Here is a 19,629-nt window from a genome sequence, read left to right on the forward strand (position 1 = left end):
TTTGGCATCTTTTAGGACGCCTTCCAGAAGCTTGTTCTGTTTTTCTTTATTGCGCAGATGAACATCAACCATCGCCAAAAACGAACAGCATTGTCAATTATAGGCTAATGCGGAACGTTGAGCTATTTACACAGCCCACAGCAAGCCTGGCCTCCTACAGGCTGAGCCTCTGACAGGACCGTTGTTTTATTGGGCTGACATGTTTAACCAACATTTGTAATCGAATCCTTTTGTACAGCCCACTCGCGGAATCCCCGATGACAGCTTGATAGTTTTCACTCCAGGTCGTTTTTTAACTGCCAAGACTTTAGTTGAAATGAGGGAAAACCCTGCTGGCTTACTGCAGTGGCAGTTATTTCCATTGTAATAGTACTTACCCTCACAGCAACAGGCTGTTCAGTTTACCTAAATACAGGCACAAATAGCATGTGCACATTTAATCTGCTCCACTTTCACACACTGCACTTTACTCTTGGGGAAAAAAGTAGACTTTTATTAAAGCAGAACAAAATTCACGGTTAAAAGTTGACCAAGCGCTTCTGTCTGCAGGACAGATATAGAGTGTAAATCTGTGTAGTAAATCTGAACTTTTTCAGAAAGAACTAACAACTAGGTCTGCTATGGTGAGAAATACCCCACAGAACGTCTGATTGGCCTACAGTGACGAAACAATGGCTCTTTAAAAGTTCTCTAGTAAAGGCAATGGTTCAATGGTTGATAAAGCATGTGTTGTATATGGTTCTACATAGAACCTTTTTGAAAATGGTTGTACATAGAACCAAAAGGGTTCTTCTATTGTTACAAGCTTGACATCGTAACAGTGACAGAGCCATTTGTGGTGCTGTGTAGAACTATTTCCCAAAACATTCCACGTGGAACCGTATAAACACATTCTCTGCCAATCTGAAGAATGATTTCACCATGACCAGAGCATGCAAATGGTTCTTTGAGTGTTCATGGTTCAACATAGAAATGTTGTCTCTACTAAAGAACGTTCGACAAACCATCTGTTTTAAGTGTGTAGTTGTACTTTGGATGAACATCTAACCGCAACTAGTTTGAATTTGTTTTGTTACATTAGGAATTTTCCTTTTTGCTTGACTTTCAAAATTCTTTAGATTTGTGCTCGGTCAAACTCGGAGAACATATGTTTCAGACATGGACATGAATTATTGACAACGGGTTAATGCAAAACTTAACTATGTGACACTTGACACTATAAATTTACAAAAGCTTTTTTTCCATCATGGATGTAGATCAAAACATATTGTCATCTCATGTACTTGGTTATTTGCCCTAGTTATGATGTCAGCAGTGGTCTCCAGCTCCTCTTGCTTTCCTTTTTCCTCAAAGCTATAAAAAGAGAGCAGCGCAGACTAATTTCTCAACAACTAACGACACACAAATAGTCCATAATCTGAGCGTGTCACTGTGACTAAATCCATAAAATATACATCAAAAAACAAATACAAAATTCCCCCTGGGAACAATTGATTACTAATAGGAAGTGAAAGGAGGCTTTTCTTCTTTTATTAAACAGGTCAGGTGGAATATCCTGCTCTTCTGTTTCGTCCTCTAGTGCTGTTGTCCAGTTACTGTTGTAGAGAAGAGGGTCAAAATCCAGCAGGGTGAGTCAGAGTACACTGGTTCTGTTGACCTGATCCGCGGTTCTTAGCATCAATCAACAGCAGCGGCATCTGCATGTGTTGGTTGATGATGTCACTGACACTTGGAAAGATCTGGCAAAGAAATCATGAAAAATGTAAATCACAATGTGCCATTTTACAATGCAGAAAACTGCTGTAATATCAAAACCATGTTGTTTTGTTTTTATGCCATCTGGCATGCAAAACTTTAAAAGCCCCTGGTATGTTGTCATGTTTTCTTGTGAAAACAAGTACAAATCCTCTACATAAATAAACTTTCATGTGGTGTTTTAATGTTTAGAGCACAAATTCTGTTTTTTTTTTCTGAACTGAACATATTGGAAAAAAAATAAAACATAATACATAAAATTTACCATAAGTTTTATATAGGCCCCATATTATATTGTATTTTTTCCCTGAAGATGTTAAATTCATTAAATAAACAGTACTTGTGCACTAAATGTGCAGAAGTATGTTCCCTGTGGAGGATATTTACTTATGTTTACGTAGATAATTAAAAAAAATGTGTAATTTGACCAGGTTTCAAAACTTTGATGAATGGACCAATATAAATTATCCAAATTTACATAGAATAAATAGAATTTGTCTTCTCTTGTAAAATGACCATTTCAGAGATACTAGGTTTTGTTATTACAGTGACAACATAATGTACATGCAAAATAATATAATGACCACTGTATGAAGAACAAGCATTGGAGTACCTCACTAGATTTAAGGCCGGTACCAAGCAGGAAGCCATGTTGTTCTTTGCGAATTTGGATGTTGAAGACTTTGTTCTGGTAAAGTACCATGAGTGTGTACGGTTGGGTGGCCGAGCCCTTTGAGCTGTCCCGTACTAAGAATGTTCCATCCTAATGAAGGAAAAAACATGGCTTGAAACATCACAGCATTGTCATCTGCAATTTACCTGAACATTTGGGAATATAAATGTAGTGTTATACAGTGGATCACGTCAGGTCAAGGGAAAATCACTCACCCTGTTTACCCGCCTCAGACTGCCCTCTGCTTGACTACGTGTGACCTGGCCCACATACCAAGCAGGGTCCATGCCCTACAGACAACATAAACACTAAAAATGATCTCCTGAGTTATGGTATTCCAATATTTCTACAGACAATTAACATTTTTTTACTTTTTGCAGAATATATGTAATGTATATAAAATTCTGAACAACCTTCGTCAACGTACATGTCTTGTTGACTTTCTATAGTCAGTTAACACATCCTCTACAGGGAGCAGAAATAAATGACAGTTTTTGACAAATTTTACTGAACTGTAAATTCTATTCACTTTAACAGAGGCCACATTTTGTGTTTTTATTTTTTCCCCCAAACTTTAATTCAGCAAATAAACAGTAATTCTGCCATAAAATGTACAGAAGTGTGTTGGATGTGTTAACTTATTTTCACTTAGAAAATCAACAAAAAGAAATGCCTTGTCCTTTTCAAGGCCCTGAAACCCTACTAGACAACAATAAACTATGTCCCTAGAGGCAGGAGAACTCTAACCTCAACTGATGTATTACTTATTTGTGTTTATTCACTTTAATTTTAATTCATATTTTTATTTGTTATAATATTGTCTATGTAATTTAAAATATCTATGTATTATTTCATTATTTAATGATTTTTTTCATCCATCTGCTTTTTCGGTAGTGATACCTGTGTGGGAATAAGTTATTGACATCTTATGATATCTATATCTATATATATATATATTAAGAAAGTCAATAAAGTATCATTTGATTCAATGAAGATATGAAAGATTTTTTTCTAAAAGAAATAAGTTTGCTTTAGTTCATTGGTTCTAGTGGTGGGCAATGCGGTAATATGTATCATTATCATCACAAATTGTTTCACAGTATGCCCATGTTGGCTAGCACTGTGCTGAGCGATGGCCGGAGAAGGAGTCCTTGCGACGGATGACTGGGGCATCACTGGAGCTCAAACACTTGGACAGTTATGCAACTTGAGAGCCGGGCACTATGCTTTTCTGAGCATATCATAGAAATCATCAGTACTTAAAGAACACTGACCAACTGCATGTTTTACATAATCCTGTTTAACTGAATTTAGTGCAGTACAGTATGCGAAACATCACATAAATATTATTATAAAAACAAGTGTGACACTATTGGTTCCTTTATGTTAATTCCAGCTTACACTGTAAAAATGGCTCATCAGTTCAAAAATACTTCAAGTAAACGAACTTGTTTTATTCAACCTAAATAAATAAGGTGAATGATGAATGACTTTTTAAGTTGACTAAAACTAGTTCATTGCTTGTTCGGTCGATCTGACGAGCCATTTTTTTACAGTGTATCGAACCTAAAAAAAATTCAAAAGTTTTGTAATGCTATAATTTCTCTCTTTCTCTTTCTCTTCCTCTCTCATAATTGCTTTTCCTCTCAGTTTGAAGTTATTTTTAATTTGTTTTAAATAATGAAGCATAATGGGTTAAATCCTTCAGCTTTACAGAACACCAGTGATGAGGGTTACTGCTTTGTTGCACTAAACTGTTATCAGTGAAATGATCATTTTGGTTAAATAATTTTATATATTTTGCAACAGTAAACTCTCCCCACAGGCCACTTTTTAAATAAATACATAAATAAATGTTCTCTTGTAAAGCAAAGTTCTACCTGCACAAACAGCCTGAACTGGATGAGATGTCCATGTTTTATAGAACTGTAGTGAAAAGGCGCCACCTGCTGAACACCATTCATATTACAATCAATACACTCCAACCCACCTGCTCTCCCCCGGTTTCTAGGTCAGTGGGCCTCATTGGTTGTTGCGGTGGGCCTCTTGAACTACTCCTGTGGCTGTTCATTGCTGTCAGTTGACAAAAATACGGTTGCAATCCATTTAGCTTATGGTACAAAATTATAAAAACACTATTTTTCCATTGGCCTTTTTATTGCACTTACCCTCCTGAAGCCTTGACGGCAGGGATCCGGTCTGGTGCACACTGTATAAAAATATACATTTTTGTCAAACATACAAATAACAATAAACACTAAATTTATGCAATAATCCTTATTTTTAGGTATGTTTCGGACGTGCCATGCAAAACATGCATGTGTTACTTCTTTATGACAGGCTAGTTTAGTTGCTATTAGGAGATCCTTCTAGAAATTGACCTTTCAGGCTGACCACCATGTCTTTGTGGTGGTGGTCTTGGTGAAGGATTTCTCGGCAGAGGGAAGGTGTTGGAGCCGTGTCTGGCACCTGTGAAAATGAGCATAACAGAGCATGAGAAGAGCTCGGAGAGTAGTGATACTTGTGCAGGTATACAAAGGTCTGCATTAAAAATGTAGTAATACTAGAAATAAAGGAATGATGTGATCATGAAATATGAAAGAAAGGCTTACTGTCATCGTGGAACTGTTCATGAGGCACAAAACAGATGACAGAGCATTAAGGACACTAGTACACGTTAAAACAAAAGAATAACATATACTTTCTGTGCATAACAGGAACATTAGTGCCATTGATGATCATGCAACACTGCACTTTGTTTTAGTCCAGCTTATATCTCATAACTGGAGTTAGCAGGCGTTCTCTCGCCACAGAGAAAACAAACAAACTCGTAATAAACAGTGGCTTTTTTTCTCTGAACAGTTCAGGTGGTTGTAGTCTTTGCAATGTGTGAATTTTTTATTTGAAAAAATTAAAGCAATTAAAAAAAGTAGTCATTAACTTTGTAATATTTGAAATATAGTATACTGCTACCTAAAATATCTTTAAAGTACGCTGTAAGATTCAATAATTTGATAATGAAAGCCAGGATTTACAGAAATATGGAGAGATTCTCACCTCGTTTCTGGGTTCAGGTGCTTGCCTGCCAAAAAAAAAAAAATCACAAGACATTAAGTACATCAATGTGTACATAATGGGTTGAGACTGTTTGCAGACATCTGGCTGTAGTACACTTAGTCATTTATTTGACTGAAATTCCATAGAATATTTCCATAATTCTGTATAATTAAATTCAGAGTGGTTTGATGTAAAAGGTCCATTTTACAAATGTTAAAATGTTACCTCACAGAAAGTTTTTCTATGAAATGGTAAAATAATTATTATTGACTTGGGCCATTTTTTCACAATAGTTTTGAGTTTTTTAATCCATTCAAGGTGCAGCGATACGACTCTGAGGCCAGATAGATTCACAAGATTTATTAGTATCTTTCCACAGTCAACATTACATCTAAAAACCCAAGTGTAGATTCCCTGGCTATTTTGAATAGTAAATAAAATGGTCATTTTGCCTTGAGGACATAATGACCCCTGGTTCCTATCAATACCACTGTAATGAAATCTGAGATTAGTAAGTTTATTAAGTCTGCAATGAACAATTTCACATCAAACCACTGTGAATGACTTTGGTTACATCTCAACAACTGAATTATACAGAAATTTCAAAAGGATTTGTGAAATACTTCTTTAATAAAGTGTACCCTACAAGACACTGGACCTATTTAAATTTGACTCTGCAATCCAGTGTAGTGGATGAGAAATAAACAATAAATTTGAGATGTGCAGAATGTCAGCTTTAATTTGAGGGTATTTACTTTTATACTATGAATCAATTAGGAATATAAAACCTATACCAATCACAGTCCCAGTTTTATACAGAATCCTCACCTTTCAAGGGACCGTTATTTGATAAAATAACATGGGCCTAATCTTTTATCACTCAGTAAGCGAAGTGCATGTTTAGCAGGGCTCAGGGCAGGGGATTAACTTTCTACTTTTAGCCCCCAAAACTCCATAGTTGCTTTAGTAGCATGTTTCAAATAATTTTGACAAAGTTTATGTCATTAGTGGTGATGATCAATGATCAATATATAAGTGAGTCTGTTCAACTAGCAGCCATGCACACTGTTGAGTTTCACAGATGAAGCTATTTGCTCTGGATCAAGGTCAGTTCCTTTCCTTTCTCAGAGTGTTGTGAGTCTACGTTTGGACATTATCTGCTGTTTTTTCATGAGTATTCTTTTACAGTATTCTTTTACAGTTCCTAAAGTTCTGGCTATTAAATTGGAACACAGTTTGAGACACATACACAACAGAGATACACACTCTGAAGCACTGTGTAATTATTTTGAGTTAAATGGGGAGTGAGTACTAAGACACCCAAACCAAATTACAATGGATTTAACAGGTTATGGCTATTAACCTAAAAAGGACTGGGTAAAACACCTCTGGAACTGGAAAATTATGCTTAATTTCACTGTAACTTCATTTGTTTAAGCAAGAAAGTCAATCAGACAAAGTAAATGGTTAGGATCCAGTAAAACCATAGTAAGAATCATTTCATTTACAGCTCTCATTCAGTTTCATTTCTAGGCATTAGACAGGCACATACTGTATAACATTCATGTCTTTGTACTAGTTTTTTACTTCATGTAATTAGATACTTATAGATTTTCTGATTAACTCTGCTAAATTAAAATGAAATTTAGCATGAGTTTGTTTGTACTTACCAAATACAGTTGTATGAAAAAGGTTGATAGTCAAATAACATGTTTTGTCGAATTTCTAAGTGAAACTCATGACCACATCCTCTCCAAAGAACATACTGTTGTGTAATTTAATGCACAATTACTTTTTAGGTGCTGGACTTTTCACATTTTTTCCAATATGTTAAACTCAGTAAAATAAACAAAAATTGTGCTCTAAAATTAGCAGAAAAACCCAGATGTTTTGTTCCCTGTTAACAACACCTTAATTTCACCAAGAAAAAAAAACAAAAAAAAACCCATGCATTTTGTTCAGACTCTTGCATATCGCTGTCATCGGAAGAAAACCTTGTATGTCTATTTTTGACATTTTCTTGTTTTTGACATAATTTGAAAATATGTATTACCCTTTACACCGCATGTACATTTCATGATGAATGGACTGAAAGACATGGCCCAAAATTACTTGGAAAAATTTCTGGTTCCATTGACTTACATTAAAAATAAAGTATGCTTTTTTCTTCTCCTGTAATGTTACCATTTGGAGATACAAGCTTTTCTCCCGACAACAGTGATATGACTGTATTTATCCAGTTAGGAATGAATAGGTTCTATGTTCTTTGTAAACTTAATAGCTAGAACCTCTTAGACATTGTAGTGAATTTGTAAGATTGTATGGATATTTCTGGATGCCATTTCAATCAAAATAATTACACAGCACATTGGAGTTAGCTAGTGCATTTCACAATGTGTACACATGTACAATCAAGTTACCCAAAAATATGACCGAGTACTTTAGTGCTGGTACCTCACACTTCACACCCAGTTAATGCATAGAAGTAAAGTAACTGTAAATGGGGGCATTACTCTTTTGTGGTCTCCCAGGTTGTTTGCTTCTGCTAAGCTCACCAGTTTTGCAAACTTGCGCTCTTCTCAATGTAGCAAATGAAGTTAACATACTTTGTGGCTATGTTTATAGTTTGATTTACTCATGATGGTTTGTTTTATTGGTATAAACACATTTTCCTCATATTCTGAGCTAATGATGCAAGAACTTACAGCCAGCACATACCTGTAATTAGAGACTGAGGAGGCAGTCCTCCGCACCCCCCCTGTGGGTAGTGGAGGCTTGGGCATTCTTGAAGGTTCTGTAAACTTATCTAATCCACAATGCCTCTGAGGAGCTGTAGCACTGTAGCAAAACAGTTAGCAATATACAATTATATTGAAACAAAGCCAAAATAATGTAAATGTTTCCCGTAACTGTCATTTCTAATGTTCAGAGTTTTAAATGGTCACTCCCCTCAACTTCAATAAAATGATTATAATGTGAACTTTTAAAAAAAGGTTATTGATTTCAGCACATTCAAGGAATTATGCATTACAATAGCACATGGACAAGTGAACCATTACATAAAAGGTGTCACCTAAGATTTTTAAGAGGGCTACCAGACAGAGTTTTCAGTTGTGCAAATGTGATAATCTGTTCACAGACAAGACACTAATTATAGATCAGCCCACACATGGCCGGAAGTTATGGTTTTGCATGAGTCACTTGTATGTGCAGCAAGCGAATTAGTAACAAACCTTTGCTCATGTGTGGGCTTTGAAATCAGACAATTTCATTATTAGATGCGTGGCATTGCCTTTTCAACAACAAAGACATTGCTACCTTTTGTCAAATATGTATGACACTGATTGGCATCAGTATATTTCAGAAACCTGATCCTATTTAGCCAGATAGGTCAGATACTAAGTTCCTGCAATTTCCCTCTGGGATCAATAAAGTATCCTGATTCTGATTCTTCCAAACCATGCATGAGCTTAACAGCAAAGCAGGTTATACAAAAGCTATTTAACAAAAACTGATGTAAACATTAGCATCTAAAATCTAAAGTCATCTAAAAATAAAAAATAAAAGAAATGACAGTACCTCCTTGGGAGTGGGGCATTCTGTATGGGACAGCATTCATTCAAAGGAAAAAGAAACAGTATAAAAGATTAAAACAGACTTAAAAGAGAATTCCTAAAGGGGAATCTTGTCAAAATTCATTTACAATTAAGTGGCTATCTAAACAAAGTCTGAGTACATATTTGGAGATAGGAACCATGTATCTAAAGCATTTAATGCCTCTAAAAGCTATCTTACGCAAAGCTATTGTTTTAATATATATTATATAATATATTAATATATTGTATTAATATATAATATATTCATCAGGCCTGATGCCTGAGACATTCTGTTACAACAGTTTTATGAAAAGCTTGGGCCAAAATGCATTAAAAAAAAAAAATTACGGTAAAGAAGTACATGCAGGATGTTGTAATGCAAAATTTTCAGATTTATCACTTTTTTAACAGGTGTATGTCTACTAGGTGTTTTGTATATTAAGTGAAATATCAGTATTTGCACTTTAGACATTGCAACCCCTGGTTTCTATCACCACTGTGAAGAAGTCGGAATGTTTTTCTACAGTAAGCCATTTCACATGAAACTTTGAATGAATTTGTATAAATCTTAATGACTGAAGTATGCTGAATTTTTTAAAATTGGTAGAATTTCCCATTTTCTATAATGTAATGGTTAACTAGCACATTGTTAGTAAATGCAAATATCATTACATGTATAGTAATATAAAGCCTCTCCACCACAATTTCAATTACCATTCTCATCATTTTGCACCATATTCTGATTCTGATGTTAGAAAACATACATAGCTTTACATATTTATTAGGATTTGACAAATCCATAGAAGAATCTTCTAATCAGTGGAAAAACAACAGACTCTATGCACATCACAGACTACGAAGGACATGTCATGTTAAATAATTGTGTACTGTATGAAACAGTAGAAGGGGATCTTACTCTTTCATTTGAGAGATGTCCTCCTGTGAACACAGACAGCAGACAGGTATTAATGTACATCTACTGTTTACAACATCTCACAGCTCATCACATGGTACAGAAGTTACACAGAGCCACAAACGTCTATGCGACATGCTCCAAATTCAGAAGATAAAAGGTTTGACAAAGACACATGCAATATTTGGGGTTCAATTCCCTGCCCAGGTAGGAACATCTCTGCAGTACTAAGAGTTCAAACTATCTTAGTTTTAATGCTCTTTATATATTTATAGTATGTTTATCAACCACAAGAAGCTACCACCACCTGCCTTGGACTAGCTGCCCACCCTACACTGATGTTCTCATAGACTCCTAGCTATTCCTACTACTAATTCTACTGCTATTAATATTAGTAGTATAATCACTTGGAGGTAGTTTGACCAGAGGAGGATGGGTCCCCCCTGGTGAGCTTGGTTCCTCCCAAGGTTTCTTCCTCAGTTCTGAGGGAGTTTTTCCTTGCCACTGTTGCCCCTGGCTTGCCCGCCAGGGGGTCTTTACATTTTTTACGTTCTTGTTAAAACGTTGTCTTTTCTGGAATTCTGTGAAGCTGCTTTGTGACAACATCTGTTGTAAAAAGCGCTATACAAATAAATTTGATTTAGGTGTCAATTATTGGTATTTTGCATCCAGTTTAGAGATTCATCACATGAAGCCACCACTGGAGAACTCACCTAGACAACTCTACATCCTAGTACCAGATCTCAAATTCAAGAACCATTAAGGAACATTTATTTTTAGGAATGCACACTCTGTCCCAAGTAACCACTTCCCCTGAGTTCATTAAACTGTTCTGAACTCTCTTTTAAACACAGCCGCCTGTAAATAAACTCCTTCAGGGTTAAACTCTAACCATTATCTTTGACTTTTTGTGACTATGTTGCACCTGCGGTGATCTTGAATTTTACAGCCTCAACCCAAGATAGCCACATAGGCTTCTGTTCTGTTGCTGTTCTACACAACCAGTGGTCTTGGTGACCACACTTGGTTGCCAAGTAATCTGCTCCCATTATCCCTTCGTTTGAAAACTGTATTAGCCTGGTTTCCAGATATTTCATATTCGAGGAAGTCAGGTGGTTTTCACGGTTGCTCTTCTTGTTAGCATACTCTTAGCTCTGAAAAGGGTCCAGTGGATACCATTTGGATTATGTTTGTGTTTCCCAAGGTTAATCAAGTAATAATCAATATCAAAACTCTGATACTACCCCAAATTCTTTCCTACTGAGGAAACATTAATAAGTTGTAAATACTGTGATCTTATGGTGGTAAAGTGCAATAGAGATAACTTGGAGAAGTTATCGTGGAATGTTAAAGGCTCTTTGGCTCTTCAGGTCTTTTCACTAAACACAATGTTCTATTACACTGCATTGTGTGACCCAGCACTCCCTCAGTTTATACAAAAGAGCTTGCTTGATTTTTAATCTAAAGGTCCCATATCCTGCTTGATATTATATTTTATTTTTATTCCCTGAGTTCTACTTAAATAGACATTGGTATGGTTTTATTTAACAAACATTCAGAATTCATCTATACATGACCATTTTCCATAATTAATTTATACATGACCATTTCCATCTCCTTATCCATAAGAAGCAAAGACTGTTGTTGTTACTGTGTCTTTAAGTCCTGTTTGACCGCCGCGTATTGCACCTCATTGAGAAAGCAATCTGAGCTGAAATGCTCCTATAAATTCAGTGTAAATGGGCAGAGCTAAACTGCTGTAGGCTGATTGGGTGTACATAGCTAAATTCTCTGGTGTTCATGACATCATAAAAAACAATTAATTCAAAATCCACTGTTTTTGCAGGTTGTTTACAGTATAGACCACTGAACTGCATCACCTGGGGGGTTTAAAAGGATGTTTGAATACTTTTACAATGTTTACGTACTACATGACACTATTTTGTTTTAAAAAAGTGAGAAACATTCTGTTCATGATATGGGCCCTTTAAGCACAGTTAGCTCTCTTACTCTACTTTCAGTTTCTCCTAACAAACCTTGGTTGCAACTTCTCTGTAAGTGGAAGTGCTGAATCATCTCCTGGTAGTCCTGTACACACCACAAGGTTACATGTCCCTTACACATTATCCATAACCTATTGCGACAAAGCCCTCCAAAATATAAAGAATATTCAATACTAGTGAGGAACTTATTTAATTGTAAACTGTAAATACCTCATGAACATAAGAATTTGTAAGAAGAAAAAAGCCATTTCTGTGCGCTAAGCATGGCTTGGTCAAAAATAATGGGCCAGTCCACAAATAAATAGGAAGATGGCATAAAGCTATGGCATTACACATTGTTATGAGGAAGTACACAAACAAAAGGGGAAAAAAAAGTTCCTTAAAATACAGACTATAATTAAACAAATTACCTTGGGCTGGTGGAGCGTTAGACCCTCTTTCCAGAGTACTTGGCTTTTTACTGCGGTCAGGAGCTGAAGACAAAATTAAAAGTATTTACAAAAGTAAAACAATGAGTAATATACATAAAAATGACTTAGGGCTCAACCTGATCAACCTCTTACCATGGGCCTGTCGGTGGGCCTAAAGTTTTATTACACACTTCTATAAACTAAGAGTAGCTCAGGCAGTTTGCACTGAGTAATAAGCCTTTGCATGTAATAAGCCTGGGATGTTAAGTGGTTCAACTAGATTTAAAATTCACATATTTAAAATTTTCCTTCTTCTCTAATTTACATTGAAAGCCTCATGGGCACATTGAATTATATTCATTTTTGCTACAAAATAGTTTTTTTACTTTACCCCCACACGCAAAAAAGGAATCCTATTTTCACTTACGAGGTGGTTTCTGAGGTCTGTGAGGGGACTGCTCTGACCTCTGGTATGGTCCAGCAGTCTGCAAGTGAAAGAACTCATTCATTGTCCATGTACAAATTAAAGAAGTGAAAAAGCAAAGCAAATGAAGTGCAGACAATTCTGGGAAGGCAGACTTACACTTGGCCGTCCAGGTCCAGGGGTTGGGAGTGGAGGACCAGGCCCAGGACGTGCAGGAGGCACTGGAGGCTGGCTTTTGACTGAAGCATGAGGTCTGTCTACATATACAATAAAGACATAGTACACAAAGGCAAAGACTGAGTATAAAACAGAAATCTGATTGGCTTACTCACCTTCACAGTCTTAGTAACATACTCAAAATGCATACATATACATGACTGCACATATCAACTGAATTCTGTAGTAGTGCACCAGCAACCATAGCATACTCTTAACATACCAAAAAGAACAAACTGAATAACTTGATTTTGATTATTGTTAATAATACATTTTTACATTTCAAAATGAGTGTGTTTTATCATATCATATTTTATCACCTTGAGGTTGGTTATAGTGATTTGATCATGTTAAAGGTGTGTTAGGAAATACTTTCAGCACTCCAACTAAAAACAGCCTCTCCAATGCATAGCCTCTTGTGGCTTACTGTGGCTTTAAAAGACAGTGCTCCTTACCAATATACTCGCTGTTGCCCATAGGCTTGGCAGCACGGATCTGGTGATGCTGTAGGTCATCTGGGGGCTCACTTGGGGGTGGCTCATAATCATTATCGCTCTCCCCTCCTCCTTCTGCTGGCGACTCATAATCTCCACCACTGCCCTCACCTTCATCGTTCGAATCTGGGGTCTCATAGTCACTTTCCTTTTAAAGCAGAATTAAGGCACAAATGTAAGAAGAAATAATGTAGCATAATTTGAAACAATTATGCATGTGAGAGTAGTTAAGCAGGCGACTCAGAAATGGTCCAACTTACAAACTCTTCTGAATCCCACCCTTGGTCATCCTGAACAACTGTGAATGACAAAAATAATAAGAAAAAGAATCTATACAGTTGTGTCTGGTGTCATCCAAGGTGAAATGAGCAATCCATGATTTTTATTGCTTTGTTTTTCACATTTACACTGATACCCTGCCTGGTCATCATAGCTGTTGTTTACATTTTCTTTTGATCACAGTCTTCTTTGCTATCCATCAAAAGCACAATCTGCTAGCAGATACATTGTTTCTCTTGGTCAATAATCAAATTCATACTATTTCCCTGTTACTCCAAGTACAGTCAGTCAGCTAAAATACATTTGATGTTCAATGTCAGTTTTTTTAGCAGAGCTAAGGGGCCAACAAGCAATGAACATATACAGGCACTAGCGTAGAATCCTGCGAACAACATGCCTGATAATCACACACATGCCTTAAATGTTATCCATTAAAAATGGACCAAAATTCAGGTTTCAAGATGGCTGGTATTGATTTTAGCTATGCAATATACATTATATATATATACATAATGGTCATACACCGTCAGAAAGCACATGTCTATTTGAGATTACAAATGTTTAATGGGTTGATGCACAATGTTAACCTGGGGGTAATAAGCATTCTTTTCATCTATTAGCCTTGCAGCTCCACTGAACAACCAAAAACGTAACCTTTGGACAAAAATGTCCAGGCTCATCCATTACATTTGGTGTCAGGAGAAAATTGTAAAAAAAAAAGGAAATCACCACTTTAATGTTGTCCTAAGTGTCTAGTTAATTTACCTCCACAGATAAACTCTGTTCCTATACAAGATGGACCTGACCAAAGTGGAAAAATAGTGGGGAGGAAATGTCTGCATGAAAAGCACCTTTATACCTTCTCTTCTTAACCAAAGAACACAACATTAAAGGACAAAAGGTTACAAAAATATACTTCAGGTGTACCAATAAAAGCTCTCTCCACTACTTTTACCCAGCTGCAAGCTACAAGACTGAATTGTCTGCTTAAGGCTTTAAGTTTAACCCAGCAGAGGCCCACTTGTACTTTCTTTCCCAATCAGAACATATTTCAGTCTCATAGCAAAATGATAAAGTGTGTACAGACAAATAGGCAATCTACAATGCCTTTAACCCTCTATTGTACAATGTTGCCTTAGGGTAACAAACCTACTGTCCTCACTATACAATTACATGGTACATGTTTGGTGACAATCAAAGCTTAAAAATGAAGAGAGGAGTTTATATAAACCAACAAAATGCTTATACTTGGTCAAAAGCACACTTGGATGTGGTGGGTATTTTTTAAACACGATTTACTTCTGTTTGAAGATATTTGGTAACATCCAATGTCATATGAATTATTTTTGTGTTACGAGAAATTGCTTAAATATGTCTGTTGCTTAGAAGCAACATTGTATAATGGAATGGATATAGTTGCAATGGAAGTGTCAACTGTGTAGCTACTTAAAAGAAAATCACAGTTGTCTTTTAGTTTTTCACTGAAAATTATTAATTTAGTATTTAATGTGTGTGCAATATAAATGTCAACATATTGTCTGCCAACTCTGATTACTTGAAAATGATTTGGTTCTATTTGTTTTACAATTGTGCTATTTTGTATCATTTATTTTCATTCTCTCACAATGTTTACTCCAGGCAATGTTCTCCAAAAGGACTTCTGCAAGTATTATTATTATTAAACACTTTTTTTTATTAAAAAGAGTTTAATTATTAGGTCCATTTTATGCAAGAAAAGGAAATAGTGAATGAAACATTGCTCTCTTGATGTGTGACAGAGGGTTAAACTCCAAACACTATTTGTTAGAACCCACAAGCTGAAGCAGATGTGGGAAACAGCATAATTGATTAATAAATGCACATCTGTACCTGTTTCTTGGAATGCAGGTGCAGGGGTCCTATAAAAGAGAAAGACATTATATTAATAACAACAATAATTATGACTAGTCAGGAAGATCAGCTCAGCAGTTATTAATTATAAATGGGTTTGAAACTGCTTGCCTTCTAGGAAAAAGACTTCTCTTCTCCTCTTTCTTGTTGTTGATTTCTCGACAGATCTTTATAATAAGTCTACGAAATAAAATTAAAATGTAAAATGAAATTAAACATCATTTTTTACTGCATATTTATTCACTGACCACAAAGACTGCCCTGGCTAACTGTCGTGACGTAAAAATAACTCATTGGCCTGACTATTTTCTCCACATACCAAGTCACAGCTTGCTAAAAGCACACCAAGTGCTAATGTTGTGAGCTGTAACTGGTGGGCGCACTAGCTGAGGGCTCAGCTTCGGCAGGATGTGGTATCTAAAACAAGTTCTCTTTCCTCTATGTACTTTTAAACTGCTCTACAAGCCAAACATGAACTCACTGTGATTTGCAATAGCACTCTACTAGATGCTCAATGTTTTGACTAGCCCTCAATACTGTGTCTCTTAGAAATTCATTTCTGTTCCTTAAAAGTGTGCACATTCAGCCATTTCATATCCCTGAAACCGCACTTAAGCCGATTCTGCTGTGCAATGGTTCCTGCCACATCTGCATGTGTTGCACTATCTTTCTTCAGCAGTGCTTCCTCTTAATGTCAGCGTATGCACCGAGGATACAGAGACACAGCGGCTTTTTGTACTGCAGTGTGAACTTGTGGACAATTTTAACATTGTAAATATAAGTGTATTACGACTGAAGAGGAGATCTGAAGAACATGATCAGATACACAGCTGATAGATACAAAAATGCAGGCAATTATAGGCACAGATGTGCAGTTGCAATCAGACAAGAATCTTAATAAAGAGCAATAACCCCTCAGAAACTTCAGGGTCAAAAAGCAACAAATAACAGCCAATACTCACGGAGCGTGAAGTTTGGGAAATTTTTGAAGATCATTATCTGACATGTTCTGTAAATAAAAGAGACCAAATTAGATTAAAACAGGGTTTTATTACAAAATATCCTCAAAGGGATAAAGGGGAAAGGGAATAGAGAAAGAAAGACTATAAATACTAAGTATGTATTCAAACTGTAATAAATAAACAGTTATATTGTCTCTGAAAGGCACAATTAGAATGTATTTATTCAGATTGCTGCAGCCATTAATACAAAACTGAACAGGATAATTATGCTGAGAAATCTTTCAGCATCTATATCTTGGCCTAAATACACACCACAGCATACACATTACTTTGTAAAAGCATTAAACAGTCAATAAAATCAAATCAGCAGTGTTATTCTAGTAAAAACTAAATAATGTTGGAATAAATAAAATAAGCATAACACAATAAAATGTAACAGGCTTTCTTGTTTGTTGTTTTTAAGTTTAAAATCATGGTTAGAGGAATACTTTTAGAGGAGCACAGGTTTGGCTCCTGACTTCTCAGCAACCTCCAGCCATTGCCTAGATTTGTTAAATCCCATCAGCAGCCCACCTGGTTTCATTTAATGAAAGACGGATTAGCTAAAGCACGAACTGGATGGCAACTGGTAATACTGGGCATCCTTGAGGAGAGGCTAACTAATGCAAAATCACAGTGTATTGTTTATTTGATTATTTGCATTTATTGTAACTGTATTTCACTATACACCTAGTTATCTATTTAACACACACCACACACACACACACAAAGAAAGAACAGGTAAGTTACATGTGTGTGTGTGTGTGTGTGTGTTTGCCACCTGGTATTCTTTTCAAAAAGCTGTTATATTCAAAAGTGCTACAAATGAATATACAGCATATACATAAAAACTCTTCTAATAATGGCACTTCCTTAATCCATGACAACATGCAAGACGACTAAACATGACTCAATGACTCAGACCACAGCATGAAGGGGGATTTTGTTCACAATGCAGGGCCCACACATCCAGATGAAATGTAAAAGAGACAAAGATATTTAAATGTTTTAGAGGAGGTGGCCGAAATCAATATTAATTGTTTTGTGAGTACCTACGTATTTTTTTAAATACTTCAACATATTTAGCACCAGCAAGCAATGAAATTGATATTAAAAGGGATCTCCAGGGAGGACAGGAAATCTCCCTGGAATGAGATACATACCAGAAATCTCTGTCCATTCATATTGCATTTCATGATTACTTTGTCACAACCCGTCAGTTCTCGCTGTTAATTAAAAAGACAAAGCCATCTTAGTCACAAAACATAGAAGAAAAAACACAGTATACATTCAAAACTGTACAACACGAGTGCTGGATATGATATGAGCAGTATAAACTTAAGCTTAATTATTGGTGTGTGTGTGTGTGTGTGTGTGTGTGTGTGTGTGTGTGTGTGTGTGTGTGAATGAAGCCTGCAAATATACAAATAAAAATCATTTCGATAAAAATCAATAAAATCCTTTTTGGACCAATAGGCCTTGCTGCTGAATTTGGTGCTGCCCCTTCAAACTGAAGCACTTTAGATTCAGTACAAATGAAATAAAATACAAATAAAATACTACTAAAAATATGAATTTAAGGAAAAATAGCTTTAAAGTTCCACTTCTAAGAAATAAAAGTCATACATGCTGAAGACACTAAAGGTGCAGTAACTTACCCTTCTCAGAAAGTCAGCTAAGTGCTGTGGATCCCAACTCATGACCTCTGATTTTGTAGGAATGTTATTGAAACTCATGGTTCCAAGTTTGTCACTTACTCGGATAAAAAAATAATACAATTCCCAAAACAGGTATGTAGATTCCCCAAAAAAGTATGTTCACATTACTCCAGTCATCACTCCTGAGAAGCTCAAAGGATGTTTTGCTCTAAAAATGCCACGGTGCCTGTAAAAGCAGTACACAACCTGACTTTAAGGTGGAGAAAAATACCTACGAAAAAAGGTTCTAGCTGAGAATCAGAGACAAGAAAAGTAAGCAGTCTTGACAAAATGCTTACATAAAAAGCATCGAAAAAAGAAAGGAAAACAAGAAAAATGTTTGATTTGAAAAAAAAAAGCCCCTGTATGATCACACAGGGGCAGAGATTTAAAAAAAATACTTAAAAATTCTCCACAACACTTTAAACAGCAAACAACACCCTGGATTTGCCTGAGCACACTGAGAAAAGAAAGAGTGGCAGTACTTCCCTCTAGGTTTCCTGTTGATCGCAGTGGTAAATAGGGGAAGTACAGCCCCTTATGTGAAAAAGATATTAACAGTTTGCTGTTTCATTTGCATACTGGCACTGTTCTACCTAAAGTCCATTTTTGTTGTTCAGAATTCTGGCCTATTTTAATTAAAGTAAAGAAGGTAAATACATAAGAACGTATTAGGGCATGTATGAATCTCTGGTCACACTTTTTATTTTGATGATCTACAGATACTTCTTAAACTGTCTGGTGATACTCAACATCACTATGGTAAGAGTTATATGGTAAGAAAATAGCTGTAGGCTTTGGGTTGAAGTTCAATAATATGAAATCAATACATATACTTGTACATTTAAAGGGGGATTTTCTTGTAAATGCATTTGAAAGCATTTGCATTAGTATTAAATAATCTGCGGCATAAAATAACTCCATGTGATCTGCCATTATAGTGCATTAATTCTGTTGTGTATCTCTCTATGTCTGTGTATAAGAAGCAAAAGAGAGGGTAAAAAAAACAAAGATAGTTCTACACAGCTCTTTGCTATTCTCACTTTTTTCACCTTTTTAGCATCATTGACACAAACATACATAGTATTATGAGTTTATCAGTATATTCATATGTGGAAGTACAAATCCATCCTAAAACGTAACAGAGTATAATGTTCTTTATTTATTACAATTTCTTCATTCACTAAAGTATTTGAGTAGAGGTAAATGTATTACAATATG

At 35.9% G+C, this 19,629-nt stretch overlaps 1 protein-coding gene across 1 annotated transcript; it reads right to left on the reverse strand.

Moving 5' to 3' along the window:
* Positions 1-470: 470 nt before the first annotated feature.
* Positions 471-18,878, reverse strand: lcp2a (lymphocyte cytosolic protein 2a). Its single transcript, XM_017698679.2, has 21 exons — positions 18,370-18,878; positions 17,875-17,937; positions 16,673-16,719; positions 15,822-15,890; positions 15,690-15,718; positions 13,802-13,839; positions 13,503-13,689; positions 12,991-13,088; positions 12,835-12,892; positions 12,408-12,470; positions 9,998-10,020; positions 9,065-9,084; positions 8,204-8,323; positions 5,486-5,510; positions 5,041-5,053; positions 4,810-4,897; positions 4,597-4,637; positions 4,419-4,501; positions 2,644-2,718; positions 2,369-2,518; positions 471-1,739 (listed from the first exon to the last, which is right to left on the reverse strand). The coding sequence occupies exons 1-21, from the start codon at positions 18,445-18,447 to the stop codon at positions 1,614-1,616; spliced, it is 1,494 nt and encodes a 497-aa protein (XP_017554168.1). The 5' UTR covers positions 18,448-18,878; the 3' UTR covers positions 471-1,613.
* Between the last annotated feature and the right edge of the window lie 751 nt (positions 18,879-19,629).

The sequence above is a fragment of the Pygocentrus nattereri genome, chromosome 16, assembly GCF_015220715.1.
Source record: "Pygocentrus nattereri isolate fPygNat1 chromosome 16, fPygNat1.pri, whole genome shotgun sequence".
In the NCBI taxonomy this organism is placed as follows: Eukaryota; Metazoa; Chordata; class Actinopteri; order Characiformes; family Serrasalmidae; genus Pygocentrus; species Pygocentrus nattereri.

Bases quoted from the DNA above. Each gene is read 5' to 3' on its own strand.
- lcp2a (XM_017698679.2), bottom strand. From the start codon at position 18,447: ATGAGTTTCAATAACATTCCTACAAAATCAGAGGTCATGAGTTGGGAT. The intron at 16,720-17,874 runs GTATGTATCTCA...TTTTATTTACAG, and splicing joins TGAATGGACAGAGATTTCTG to AACATGTCAGATAATGATCT. The intron at 4,638-4,809 runs GTCAATTTCTAG...ATTTTTATACAG, and splicing joins CATGGTGGTCAGCCTGAAAG to TGTGCACCAGACCGGATCCC.